The sequence below is a fragment of the Melanotaenia boesemani genome, chromosome 1 (assembly GCF_017639745.1).
Source record: "Melanotaenia boesemani isolate fMelBoe1 chromosome 1, fMelBoe1.pri, whole genome shotgun sequence".
NCBI classification, from domain to species: Eukaryota; Metazoa; Chordata; class Actinopteri; order Atheriniformes; family Melanotaeniidae; genus Melanotaenia; species Melanotaenia boesemani.
Window position 1 is genome coordinate 39,741,545 of NC_055682.1, and position 14,106 is coordinate 39,755,650.

The 14,106-nt window shown below is 44.2% G+C and overlaps 1 protein-coding gene across 2 annotated transcripts; it reads right to left on the reverse strand.

The window, feature by feature from the left end:
- Nucleotides 1-443: 443 nt before the first annotated feature.
- LOC121628727 (lamin-L(III)-like) lies at nucleotides 444-13,901 on the reverse strand. 2 transcript variants are annotated; one of them, XM_041969110.1, is made up of 13 exons: nucleotides 13,812-13,901; nucleotides 13,255-13,646; nucleotides 12,106-12,262; nucleotides 9,954-10,079; nucleotides 9,644-9,814; nucleotides 8,726-8,851; nucleotides 6,749-6,969; nucleotides 6,422-6,641; nucleotides 6,074-6,181; nucleotides 5,009-5,125; nucleotides 3,385-3,489; nucleotides 3,222-3,277; nucleotides 444-562 (listed from the first exon to the last, which is right to left on the reverse strand). In XM_041969110.1, the coding sequence occupies exons 2-12, from the start codon at nucleotides 13,632-13,634 to the stop codon at nucleotides 3,248-3,250; spliced, it is 1,761 nt and encodes a 586-aa protein (XP_041825044.1). In that variant the 5' UTR covers nucleotides 13,635-13,646; nucleotides 13,812-13,901; the 3' UTR covers nucleotides 444-562; nucleotides 3,222-3,247. The 2 variants fall into 2 exon arrangements, with proteins under 2 accessions (XP_041825044.1, XP_041824302.1); XM_041968368.1 differs by lacking the exon at nucleotides 3,222-3,277 and having other exon boundaries at nucleotides 448-562.
- Nucleotides 13,902-14,106: the final 205 nt, after the last annotated feature.

Below are 14,106 nucleotides of genomic sequence, written 5' to 3' on the forward strand. Positions count from 1 at the left end.
GGCAGACTAGGGTAGCCCAGAGACCCAGGCGAATAGCGGCAAGCCCAGAGCACGAACCCAAGCCACCCCACCACAAATACTACCCCGGACCCAACCCAAGGTTGGCAGAGGAAGGCCCCAGCCAGAGTCCCCCGTAGCACCGGTCCCGTCGGCAGCTCCCACCCTCTCTTCTCCAGTAGCCCAGGAGGCTCCCCAGGACGACAGGAGCAGCATTCCCACACGACCAGGCCACACAGTGACTGCACCCCCCCCCCATACCCTGGTTCCCGGGGTGGCAACCAGACACCAGGGCATGCACCAAGCCACAACATGTCAGCGCACCCGGGCAGGCCCAGAACCCTTACTTGTGTGCTTAAGCAGAGAGACTCCTCAAAATTTCATTATGCTGGCATAATGACAATAAAGATCTTTAATTGAATAAACTCAGAGCCATTTGTCTTTATTACGAAAAACTTTATTAGCATATTTAAACAAAACAAACATTCTTATGCAGAGGTGGCCCTGAAAGCAGCAGATGGGCCAGCAATCACATGACTGCACAACTGGCCTCCTTTGACAGATCCTGCAAGGATGGAGGAAAAAAAACTGTTACAACTTTAAAATGTGTCTGTTTAACCCTTAAAAATCTACTCTCCAGGACCTACGAGCATCATCGCTTAGAAAATCAACAGTCTGAAGATTAAACCACTTCCTGTCAAACTTTCCACCAATCAGAGAGCTTCGATTGACGGTAACGTCCAATCAGGAGCAGCCAATGATAAACCAGTGAGCAGAAAGTTCTATGTGTGTGTGAAAAGAAGAAAAATAATGCTCCTCTGTGGGTGGAATAAAGTCAAGATGACGTTTCTGATGCACGGTGGCACCACAAAGCAGCTGAGCTGGAGTTGGTTTAGTGAGGATAGCAGGTAAATAGTAGCAGGAATAACTGGAAATGAGGAAAAAGTGGAAACATAGAAACTGTTTTTGTTTCAATGCCAATATTTTTTCTCCTGAAATCTAAGACTTGAGAGAATGATGTGCAGATGAGAAAAGGCTTGAAATTCTGTTTTCTTCTGGTTGGCCTTTATCTTTATGCGACTATATTATTTACTTACTTGATGCTGCTATATATTGATATATTTATTAATTTGATACTTTCATTTACATTTTATCAATTTAAAAAAGCTGAACAAACTGATTCTGAAGGTTGATTCTGTGCTGGGGATAACCACCCATAAGTGGATGGGGATGCTCACAAAAAAGGTCTTACTTGAAATCAGTGGTCTACAACACTGGTCCTCAAGGCCCACTAAGGCCTGGTAGACAACAATTTTTGGGCTGTTTGTCCCGATTTTGCCTTTTCTGGACCTCAGACGGCAAACGCCCGATCGAGAGATTTCCCTGTCCAATCATCATTTGGTCTGTGGTGTGTTACGAGCAGATTTGTCCTGATAATCCACCCCATAACGGGTCGTACCCAACAATTGGGAATATTGAACATAATAGTGAACCGGTAATATTCCAGAGCCGATTTCTGAGGAACGCCGATGGCTTGTGTATTGTGATTGCGTGGATGGTGACGTGGTACGGAAAGTAGCCAATCGGAGAGCGCGCTGGCTGGGAAACAAGGAAGTAAATAAAGTCCATGTTCATGCCATCTCCAGTCTTATTTTTTTCAGTTCTGGCTTTTTATGTTAATAATCCCAAGACCACCATCATTCCTGCGTCCAATATATCCTCTTCCTGTATTGTGTTTTCTGATTGTTACTATGATTCTTCTTAATTTTTTGCGGGTTGTTGCTATGGTTCTTCTATGTTTCGATGTTCATGCACTTATTCCATCAGATGGGACTATGTAGTAGAAATCCACAAAGCTCATTTATCCTTCCATCCATCCATTCATCCATTTTCTTCCACTTATCCGGAGTCGGGTTGCGGGGGCAGCTCCCTAAGCAGGGAAACCCAGACTTTTATTTCCCAGCTACATTCGCCAGCTCATCTGGGGGGATTCTGAGGCGTTCCCAGGCCAGCTGAGAGATGTAGTCCGTCCAGCGTGTCCTGGGTCTTACTCTGGGCCTCTTTCCAGTGGGACGTGCCCGGAACACCTCACCAGGGAGGAGTCCAGGAGGCATCCCGACCAGATGCCCGAGCCACCTCATCTGGCTCCTCTCGATGTGGAGGAGAAGCTGCTCTACTCTGAGCCCCTCCCAGATCACCGAGCTTCTCTTCCCATCTCTAAGGAGAGTCCGGCCACCCTGCGGAGAAAACTCATTTCGGCCGCTTGTATTGGCGATCTTGTTCTTTTGGTCACTACACACAGCTCGTCACCATAGGTGAGGGTAGGAAAGCAAAACGACCGGTAAATGAAGAGCTCTGCCTTTTGGCTCAGTTCCCTCTTCACGACAGATCGATGCAGAGTCCGCATCACTGCAGACGCCGCACCGATCCGCCTGTCGATCTCCTGCTCCATCCTTCCTGCACTCGTGAACAAGATCCTGAGATACGTGAACTCCTCCACTTAGGGCAAATTCAGCTTCCATCCTCTTTCAGTGGTACCATTAGCTTAGCCATGATGACCAGAGGCAGACCAGGCCAGTCTCTGGGTGTAGGGATGTTATGACAAGGGAACTTTCAGTTGTCAGTCCAGATCAGCCAACACCTGCCCCCCCCTCAGATAAAGAACTACTGTCTGGATCTCAGCGCTGCTTTCCACACCATTGATCACAACATTCTGTTAGAGAGGCTTTAATATTCTGGGATTAAACTTTATTGGGTTTTAATAGATAAAAGATTCCAGTTTGTTCATGTCAATGTTGAGTCATCCTCACACACCAGAGTAAGTCATGGAGTTACTCAGGGTTCATTTAACCTCCGTTTCCACCAACGGGTGAGGGGCAGGACACATTTTTTTGTTTTCACACATGATAACTGAGAAGGGTACCCTAATATCTGACCCAACCTGTCCTACTTTGTTGGGGTATCAATCTAACCAAACTGACCCGAAAGGGTGGAGTTTGACAAGGCTTTAGAGCCCTGACTGTCTATTACGCAACGCTGTTGTCTAATGATTACTCCGAGTTGGTCAGACAAATCCAGAGTAAACTAGACTAGTTGATGAGTGGCTTCTTGCAACAGCATCCAGCATGCATCCTTAAAAAAGCCATGCATGTTATAACCAGCATGCATTGTGATGCACAACTACAAACTGATCAACGGAGAAGAAAATCACTGGGTGGTACTACCTCTGTGGGTGTGGTCTGCTTTGACCTCAAGACACAGAACAGAACTTTCCTGTTGGCTTCGATGTAGACAAGGAAAAAAAGAACACCAGTTTTATAGACACAAGTTAGTGCTCATGTCTGTGAAATTGCTCCAGTGTTGTGTGGCGTTAATGAATGGGTTTACCTGTCTTTGAAAGCGTTGGATGTGACTGCCAGCAATAACTTCTTCAAAGTCCAGCTCTCTTTCCTCCCCACTGCCATGCGTGCAGTCCCTGCGCTCAGCCACCTTCTGGAAAAGAAATATCACCTACTTCAAACACAGATCCACAGCACAGGATTTCATTTAGATTCCTTTAAACCAAACTAAATATAAAAAAATTAAATGTACTTTTGCTGAGAACTAGCATGTATACTTTAAAAGGGCAAAACCACAACTTTTACATGGCCTGAAATTTACTCCTTTCAAACTTTTACTTCTCTACATTTACAATTTAAAATAAAAAACAAAACAAACTTCACGAATAATCATTTTATTTTTTATTATTTATAGTTTTTTTCCCCCCTCCAACTTCTCCATCCAAATTATTTTTACCTTTTTGTGGGTGCAAAGAAATTGAGTACAGTGCATGCAAGTGCTTCATTAAATCTGTTTTTAAAATGTCAAGCTCTTAGTCTCTGCAGTCCCCAAACAGATCAAATTCATTGCAAGAGCACAAGTTGTAGCTCAACCTTTGTATTCAGCTTCCAAAGTATTCCACAACTAACTTGGCAGCATGTTGGACCCACAATGACACAAACATAGGGAAGGCAGGAACAGATGAAACATATCTTGGGCCATGTCTGTCTATATCTCAAGCACTGAAGAGGGCCAAACACACAAACGCACTGGAGGGTTCAGTGGAGAACATCACATTTCAGATAGCCAGAATGTACTCTTATAACACACCCAGACATGGCTGAGACGTTACTGGAAGTGTATGTGGAGAGTGTGTGTGGTGGTGGTGGTGAACTATAGCAGTGGTTCTCCACCCAATTTTCTTCAGGACCCCCCCCATGCAAATACTAAAAAGCCATGGACCCCCTGTCCCACCTCATGCTGAAACCATAGTTGGTTTTATCATTTCAAAAGTGAGACTCTCACCATAAATACTGTAATCTGACTGAGTCCTGTCCTTCGATAAACCAAAGTTAAATTAACAACATGTAGCCTTACTTGTTTTTTCTTATCATAATGGCTCTGAATGGTCAAGGCCTTGAGGACCCCCTGTGCTCTTTGGGGGACCCCCTGGGGGTCCTGGACCTCAGGCTGGGAACCACTGAACGAGGAAGAACCAACTGTCACCATAAAGGTAGATCTTGTGTAAGAGATTTGAAATAATTTGGACTATCACCCAGCCTGCAGTGGTGCAGGAGGACAGGAAGCCATCTGCGCTCTCACTGCATGATGACAAATCAAACTGTTCAGAGGTGTAAAGACGAGACAAAAAACATCTGCAACGTCTTGCACGCAGTTTTAAAAAGCCCAACATGTCTACCGCGCTAGTTTCAGATACCCTGCCAGTATAACCTGGCCAAGGGGCAGATAGAAGCTAATGACAGTATAACTCCTTATGACGCATGGAGGGCTTCCACCACAAATCCAGGTAACTGGAAATGTGCAGGAATTTTCCACGTTTACATTTAGAATTTGCCAAAAATCTGTGCTGAATTTCACATCTTTAGAAAAAGAAATGAAGGCATCTGATAAAGATTCTGCAGCAACTAGAAGAGAACGTAAAGATGGATTCTGGGGTTTTTTCTTCTGCTACCTCACGGTTGGAGTTTAAAAGGATGACCCTGACGTCACTGACAGGGCCCCAGGTTCTGTGGTCCTCCAGAACCAGATCCCCAGACTCTACTTCTCCCTCTGATCCTGCAGCCCAGATCTGACAAGAGAACACATATTGAAGTTTAGATAAATATATGTACATAATTCTTTTTGTTGCAAGATTATTCTGCTGCTCTGAATCTGAACCATCTCCAAATAACCCGCTCCTCTTCAACAACTTGCTTCTAGTGGCCGAAGAAATCAGTTTGATTTTTCCCAGATTTTGTCTTTTTCATTTTTACACCCGTTTTACTCTGTAACTTCTTGTTTATTTTGGCTCTGCAGCCCTTTATGACTGTGGCTGGACAGGAAAGGGGGTCAGACAGGGCTCCGGGGCTACTCGTGCCGAGGACTGCAAACTGGAACAAGCTCATAGTTTTATTGATGATTTTGTGCATCAAACAGGCGTTATGAAATAGATTTAATTCAGTTCACCGGAGGACCTCGTTTACAATGATTTATTTTAGTATTGTTTAAGCTCTCATAGCTAACTGAAAGTTATTGTTGCAAATATTTCAATAATAAAAGCAGATATTGATTTCATAATAAGTGAAAGCACAGTTTAACTACATGGTCATTTAATGAATATTTTTAAATATTATTTGAGAAAAATAACTTAATAACTTAAATGAGCAAGATTACAATTATTGGTATGAATGTTGGTTTTGATTAATTTTCAATTAACTGCCCAGCCCTAACTCAAGGCCCTCTTGGTACAATCATACTGCAACATGAACTCTATATGGAGAAAAACGGCTGTCTAATCCTGCATCTGGTGTAAAATGATTATATCAATGTATTCTAAAGTTAAGATTTCACCCAGCTCCATAAAGTACAGAGGAGACGAGGATGCAGCAGAAAATAACCACAAAGGACATCTCATTGACGTGGAGTTCAGCATCTCCAACTTTTCACCTGGAGGACCACCCTCACCCCCGAGCCATGACAAATCCAAACATAACCCCTCGAATAGAGTAAAATTACTGTAGAAGGATTCAGGACTCACTGTGATCGTCTGTCCAGCAGCCAGAATGCAGGAGGAGGGGATGTGGAAGGATATCTCACCAGATTCTGAATATTTCTGCTGAACCACCCAACCACCGAGCGGCTGTTCCTGGAAATGCACACAGCAGAGCCCAGCTGTAGTACTTCTTTTTATAAGAAGCACATTCATCTTTGGCCAAAAGTTGACAAAGACAGAAACAATGGATTTTAAAAATGTATTTAACAACTTAATGCCTTTAGAAGGAGAGTCACTGAGCAGAGCCTGTAGGTACAGCACGCACACACAAAAGCCTGAAATTTTGTGGGTCATCGTGCATGAAGGTTAGACATTTTTATTATTCAGTCTTACCGAGTCAGAGTTGTTCTTCAGTTTAATATATTTTCCTTCTACGCTGATCTCTGCCACATTAATAACGCCGCTCTCGGCTGAACAGCTAGACATTTTGTAGGCGGGCGAGCTTCCAGAAGCTTCCTCGTGTTTCCTTTTCTTCCCTCTCAACTTGCGGCTGCAGCGTTCTTGTGTTCCAGATACAGACGATTGCTGGGGAGGGCTGGGGGATAGCTTTAGCCTAACGGACAAAGACAAAACACTTCTAAAAGGACAAACAGAGACAGAACCAGGAACCCTGGTACATGTTTAACACACAGCTGCAGGCAGATCCGTTTGAAGCCGTACCTCTGCTCTTCCACCTCAAGCATCTTCCTGTAGGCGTTGATCTCCAGGTCCAGAGCCAGCTTAACATCCAGAAGGTTCTCGTAGTCTTCCAGCTGGGTGGACATCTGACTCGTCATATTCAGCAACTCTTGTTCCTTCTGACTCAGTTTCTGTTGCCAAACCTCCCGTTCCCTATCCAGGGTTCTCGCCAGCTCCTGAAGACGACTTTCCAGCATCATTTTCTGATAGGAGCAAGATTGATAAAGTAATTAACCACACATAATCAGATTTAAAAAAAAAAGCCCCCCAGATCACTGATTTGAAAACTATTGAATGATTAAAAACGGTTGTGATGAAAAACAGCATTTCACTATTTCTGGCTGCTGACCAGAAGCTCCTCTGTACTAAAGTTAGCATCAAGATGTTCAGATCAGCAAGTTTAGACTGTGAGCGCTGAGGGACACACAGGACACTCCGACACTAGCTCACAAATCAGTTCAAAAACAGATGATCATATCCGTTCGGACTCAACCTGAAACCGACCTGATAAAGTTTCCAATGATCTTCTCATGGCCTCAGAGAAAGGCCTCCTGTCTGGCTCAGCTTGTTAGAGCTCAATGCTGCATTCGACACCATTAATCACAACATTCTGCTACAGATGCTCAAACATGTTCTTGGGATTAAAGGAGCTGCATTAGGCTGGTTTAATTCATATTTATCAGATGTCAGTTTGTTCATGTGAAGGGCAAGTCTTCCTCATAAACCAGTGTAAGTCATGGAGTTCCTCGTGGTTCTGTACTTGGACCGATACTGTTCATCTTCACGTTATACATGCTTCTTTTAGGTAAAATAGACAGCATGGTATAAACTTACATTTCTATGTGTGACGACAGGAAAACAAGCAGGCCTACTATTACAGTCTACAGTAGGCTGGCGTAGGGAAAACTCCAGTAAATGACATGTTATAACAGCACTAATCTCTCTTATTTCATCACAGATGATACTCAGATATACTTATACTGGTACTTATATACCAGTTTGTCAGATTACAAAGATGTCTTAAAGACAAAGACCTGGATGACTGGAACATTCCTAAAAGTTAGTCGGGAGGACTGCGTTCAGTTGAGTGGGAATAAAAAAAAAAAAACTACCTTCTTTTAGTTTGCTTTCATACTGCTCTTTACTCAAGTGGACCAAAGAACCTGGATGTCATGAAGTTACAACATCTGCTCACTACGGGGCGATATTCCTAAAAATGATCACTGACCAACAAGAAAAATAAATAAGGCTCTATCGCTGCGTTTCCATTGCAGGTTTTCACAAACGAAAAGTGATATTTCTAAAACTTTGACAAAGTAAATTGGGATTTGCAGGTGTTTCCACTGAATGGTGTTTAGGACATTAGCTGTAACTCTCGTAAAATCTCGTCCCGCGAGACTCCACTGAGGAGGATGGCGATTTCCAGTTCCTCCCTTCAAACTCTGAATTTCGCTGTTTGCTATCAAGGATGATGGTTATATACATTTTTTTCCTCTGTAAAAAAGATTTCCATCTCTTCCGTGCAGACATACCGCGCCATCTTCAGTTGAAATGTACTGGAAGAAGAACCTTCAGTTATCGGACCCTTCTCCATGGAACCGGTTCCCAGTTGGGCTTCAGGAAGCAGACCTGCTCTCTAATTTCATTTTTGACTAGTTTATAGTTTGCTTGGGAGGCCTTAACCATCCCTGGGGGACCTCCCATAATGCACTGTGCACCTCTCCATATTCTACTCCTTTTCTTCTTTACCTTCCATGTATACACTGCACTTCGTTTGGTTGCTTCGTGCAGACACCGTGTCGGTCATTGATCAAGTGCAGTCAAAAATCCCAACAGAAAAGCAGAATCAGTCAGATGTGGGTGGTAACTCAGCTCTGCAACCAGACTTCCAGCATAGCTATTTGGAGCAAAGAGGTTCATCATGTTTTAACTTCCTGCTAAATAACCGAGTGGACTTACATCTTTCTGGTAGTGCTGGAGCTGAGAACTGAGCGTCTCCGCCCTGAGCTTAGTGGTCTGCAGCTCCTCTCTGGTGGCTAATGCGACGTTGTTTTTCTCCAGTGCAGCCTGCTGAGCGTTCTGCAACTGAAAGGACAAAAGGATTTAGATCAGGGGTGTCAAACGTATGGCACCGGGGCCAAAACCGCCCCACTAGAGAGTCCAATCTGGCCAGTAGGATGAATTTGGTAAATATGAAAACAGAAGATATTAAGTAATATTCTAGTAAAATTAACTAATCTATAATGTGTCCAAACATTACCAAGACAGGAGGAGAACTTCTAACTTCTCCATCTTTCTGACTTAATAAAAGTGACTTCAGTTTGTATGATGAGGTGAGACAGTTCAGGTGGTCAGGATGACTACACACATGTGGAAATGTACACGTATGTACATTTAATACAACTTCTAGATCTGGAACAGCTACTCTGATCATCATGTGAAATACTGGATTTTTTTCCCTTCCAGATACCTGGAATTAAATGTTTGGTGAAACCCAGGAAACCAGTTGTGTGTATATATGCTAAGATCTCGCCGAGCCTCTGTAATTCATGCATGTAGGGTCACGTTACTGGAAATGACAAAAAACAAATCTCCAAGTTTTATGAATCAATATTGTAGTTTTTTTCCCTTTAAAAATTATTAAAACCAATAAGTCATATTTTTAAACCCCGCCCTACTTTTTCTCCTTTGTATTAAAGAAAAATGTGGAGTTTATTATTTCTAGGTCATTACATTACTGGTCTGACCCACCGGAGACCAGTTTGAGCTGAATGTGGAATCTGAACGAAGATGAATTTTAGAGCAACCAGCAAAACAAAAAAAGGAGGCTCAACACATCTGGCATCCTGAACATGAAACTAATGTCTCTGCTTGAACCTTTGAGGTGAAAGTCCTTTGGAGCTCTTCTTTGTACTGCTGCAGCTTGGAGTCATGGTCCTCACGCAGCTGCTGCATCGCCTCGGCCAGTTTACTCTCAAACTCTCTTTGTCGTCCTGATTCCACCTCCACAAGACGACTTTCATGTCTGCTCCGGACCTGTAGAATCTCCTACCAACAACACAGAATATTCAAGTATGAACATCTGACACACAATACAGATTAAATGAGAGGAGAACAACTGATTAAAAAGTCTTTTAAAGCCATCGGTGCCAGCTTGGAGGTGCAGCTTTCAACATGTCCACGTTACCTGCTCACTAATGTTCCTCTGGAGGTCGAGCTGCTCTTTTAGTGTTTGTGCCTGATTCTCCATGTCTACCCTTCTTAAGATCTCAGAGCTCAGCTGGTTCTTTGTTTCTCCCAGCAGGCTCTCCATCTGGTGACAGAGTTTAATAAAACATGTTAATAACCGACACACTGAAAATGTCCTTTTAGTTGTTCAAACTAAACCTGTTCAACTTCCTGTAAACATATCTAACCAGCCAATCACGCGGCAGCATGTAGTCATGTAGCCATGGTGACGGCGACTCGCTGAAGTTCAAACTGAGCATCAGAATGAGGAAGAAAGGAGATTTAAGAGACTTTAAACGTGGCATGGTTGTTGGTCTGAGTGTTTACTGGGATTTTCTCAAACAACCATCTCCAGGGTTTACAGAGAACGGTCTGAAGAAGAGAAAATATCCAGTTGTTGATGCCAGAGCAGAATGGACAGACTGGTTGGAGATGGTAGAAAGGCAACAGGAAGTCCAATAAGCACTGGTCCCAACCAATGTCTGCAGAACATCTCTGAACACACAACACGTCCAGCCTTGAAGCAGATGGGCTCCAGCAGCAGAAGACCACACCGAGTGCCTCCTGCCAGCCAAGACCAGGAAACTGAGGCTACGATTCAGACACACTCACCAACACTGGACAATAGAAGATGGAGAAATGTTGCTGGTCTGATGAGTCTTTATTTCAGCTCCACATTCAGATGCTCGGCTCAGAATCTGCTGGAAACATCATGAAAACATGGATCCATCCTGCCTTGGATCAACACTTCAGGCTCCTGGTGGTGTAATGGTGGGGGGATATTTTCTTGGTCCACTTTGGGCCCCTTAGTACCAACGTGGCCTGGTTTAACCAGCACAGCCTACCTGAGTATTGCTGCTGACCATGTCCATCCTTTATGACCACAGTGGAGCATCTTCTGATGCTACTTCCAGCAGGATAATGCACCATGTCACAAAGCTCAGATCATCTCCACCTGCTTTCTAGAACATGACGATGAGTTCACTGGACTCCAACAGTCACCAGATCTCAGTCCAGTAGAGCAGCTTTGGGATGTGGTGGAACGGGAGATTCTCATCATGGATGCAGCCGACAAACCTGCAGCAACTGTGTGATGCCGTCATGTCTGTTACGACCCGACTCTGGGGCATGATAGGGCGTAACAAAAGATAATAAAAAACGTTGAGGACAGGTGGTAAAGGAAGCACATTTTATTGACATCCCGTGAGACAACGAATAAAACCTGTAACGAAAAAAATACACAATAAAACAAGTGTTGGGGTTCGAGGACCTGCTGAAAGAAATAAAACATACACCAAAAACCACCGAGTGATACAAAAGAATGACCGTACAGAACTCGGTGAAACTAAAACCAAACAAAAGAGCAGCAGATCCATAAACTAAAGTGACCGTAGTCACAACAAAAACCAAACACTAATCTAGCCCAACACCAAACTAAACACAAAACTCCCACTATGACAGAACAAAATAAAGGTGTAGCAAAGCTTAAACGAAACTGAGTGTAGAACGGTGAATCCAAACTAAAACAGAACCATAACCGAGTCCCCACACCAGACTCCACACAAAATGGTCTGCAACTAAACGGATCACCCACACAAAACACAGTGAACACCCAGCAAACCGTGCTACCAATTTCTGCCAAAGTCAGGATGAGACCACCTGCGCCAACCAGTCTCACCCTGATGCCACAAACACACACACCCAGTGCACAACGTGAGGGGAAAGCGGCCTGAGCCATTCCGGCTTCCCCCTCCTGACTGGCTGCTGCAGCCACCTTTTTCAATCATGGCTTCTAGTAAGCTGCAGCCTGATTGGTCTGACAATTAGCCAGTCAAAAGGGAGGAGACTGAGGAGTGTTATATCCAGCCACTCCAGAAAGAGAGCCTCCAAACCAGGCAATCAACGGCAGGAATGTGCCGCAGCTTCCAGCAAAACCTCTGAGGAAGGTTTCCACCACCTGCTTCCATCTATCACACCAAGAGTTAAAAAAGAGGTACTAGAAGGTGGTCATAAGGTGGACGGTGAGTGGATTTTTGGCCATTACTGCATAGAACGGCCCTATCAGGAGAATATTTCATCATAACTGTACCATCCTAGAAGTGACTTCATACATTTTCCATCTGGCCCTGCAGGTCTGTCAGTTCGCTGCAGAGTTTCCTCTTCTCAGACAGCAGCGCGGTGTGCTCTGCATCCTTGGAGTTCAGGTTTGCTTCAGCTTTCCTCCATTGAGTTAATGCATTGGTCAGGTCATCCTCCTTCTTCTGATTCCTGAAAGAGGTCAGCATTATTTACAATTCCTTCAAATCACAGCACAGATAAACATGACAGTGTAGTTCTGCTCTTCAAAACTCTGAAGCAATTTCACGAATAAACAGCTCGTTTGTTCTTAATTTCTCAAAAATGATGGATTTATGCGGCGCCATTACCGCTTTAGTACCACTGTGATGCCACCTGCTGCCACTATTCTGCCTTTGACACATTTTTATTTTTTCTCATTTTATTTGGTACATCAGGATCTGTCTCACACCCCGAAAAATTCCACTTTTTCCCTCTTTTTCCCTCCCGAACCATCGTGTAAATGATGTGATGAATATGTATTACAGGCGTCCACCTGACCATTTATAGCCTCCATGTGGGCGTGGGAAGGCGTTCCCTCATGTGCACCTGCTTCAGAGTTGATGGTGATTTATAAACGGAAGCAGGCGTGGGACGTGCGTGCGCACGCTTTCATAAATCTGAAAGTAGAAGTGCGCAGCATTTCCTTTCTGTGCAGCAGACACCACCTGTAGTTTGCTTTGCTACACAGTTTTATAAATAAGGCCCCTGGTCCTCAGAAAGACCTGCCCTGTACGTTTTAGTTCCTTCCAACTCCAGCACATGTAGTTCAGACTCAGTCAAGTTCTTAGCAAGCCTGCTAATGAGCCATTCATTACAGGTGTGTTAAAGCAATGTTTCTCAAGGAGAGGTACTGTACACTTTGAGGTACTTGGAGACACTCCACGAGGTCCATGAGGTGAGTCGGTTCAGGTGGTCAGGATTACTACACACATGTGAATGTGTACACATATGTACATTGAAAATAACAGATCTGGAAGAGTTACTCTGATCATCGTGTGGAATAGGCCTGTCATCATTATACATCATTTTTATATTTTTAAACGTTCTGCAAACTTAACCCTTTAAAGCCTGAAAAAAGGGGGAGACACGTCTAATGTTTGGAACCTGAAGTTTTTTGTTTGTTTTTTCACATGGGAGCTCACCTGGTTTGAAGTTTTTCATGCTCCTCTCTCAGATTCCCGTAGTCAATCTGCAGACGGGCGCGTTCTCCGGCCTCGGCATCCAGGGACTTCCTCACATCGGCCAGCTCCTCCTCGTACAGCCGCCGCACATTGCCCATTTCACGTCTCTTCGAGTCGTCCTTCTCCTCCAGCTGCATGAGCATGAAGGACCTCTCGCTCTCCAGCTCTCGGACCCGCTGGATGTAGTTAGCTAAGCGGTCGTTCAGGTTTTGGAGTTCTTGTTTTTCTTGGACTCGGGACAGACGTGTTGGGCTGGGGCTGGATGGGGACGGGCCGGCTGCAGCGCAGCGGCTGGAGCGGCCACCGAAGGCGGCGGCCGGGGTGGAAGTGACCCAGGCCATGGTGGAGGTGGTCTGGAAAGTGTCAGGATCCACATGTAATCCAACTTTTTAAACCAAGTAATAAAAAAACAAATCAGTTCAGTCCAATCACCAGTAACCTGCTTTCATCTGGATCTCAAACAGGTTTAACCATCATCACCGGTCAGGCTCACAAAAGACTCACTTGTTCATCATTACCTGCTAATTGGCGTCGACCACATCAGAAGCCCGCAGCTGGAACCAGTGCGTGGAGACGAGATGACGCACAGAGGGCGTGAAGAGGATCAAGTCAGCGGCAACGTCGCAAACCATTTCCGACAATTATTCTCAAAATAAAAGTGTTCCAATCACCACTGTCTTTTCTTTTTTATCAACAAAGGACAACTAGTAGTAAAAAACACAACATATTTAAACAAAAATAAAATGAGAATACAAAGTCAGATCAACACATAATATAAATACACAATACTAGAGCAGCTCATTATTACTGAGA

What these genes read in the sequence shown, in the direction of transcription:
- LOC121628727 (XM_041968368.1), bottom strand. Translation starts at nt 13,634, where the DNA reads ATGGCCTGGGTCACTTCCACCCCGGCCGCCGCCTTCGGTGGCCGCTCC. An exon ending in CATGAAAAACTTCAAACCAG is followed by an intron (nt 12,263 to 13,254) that starts GTGAGCTCCCAT and finishes GACCTCTTTCAG; the next exon opens with GAATCAGAAGAAGGAGGATG. An exon ending in CTGCTGGACAGACGATCACA is followed by an intron (nt 5,126 to 6,073) that starts GTGAGTCCTGAA and finishes TTCTCTTGTCAG; the next exon opens with ATCTGGGCTGCAGGATCAGA.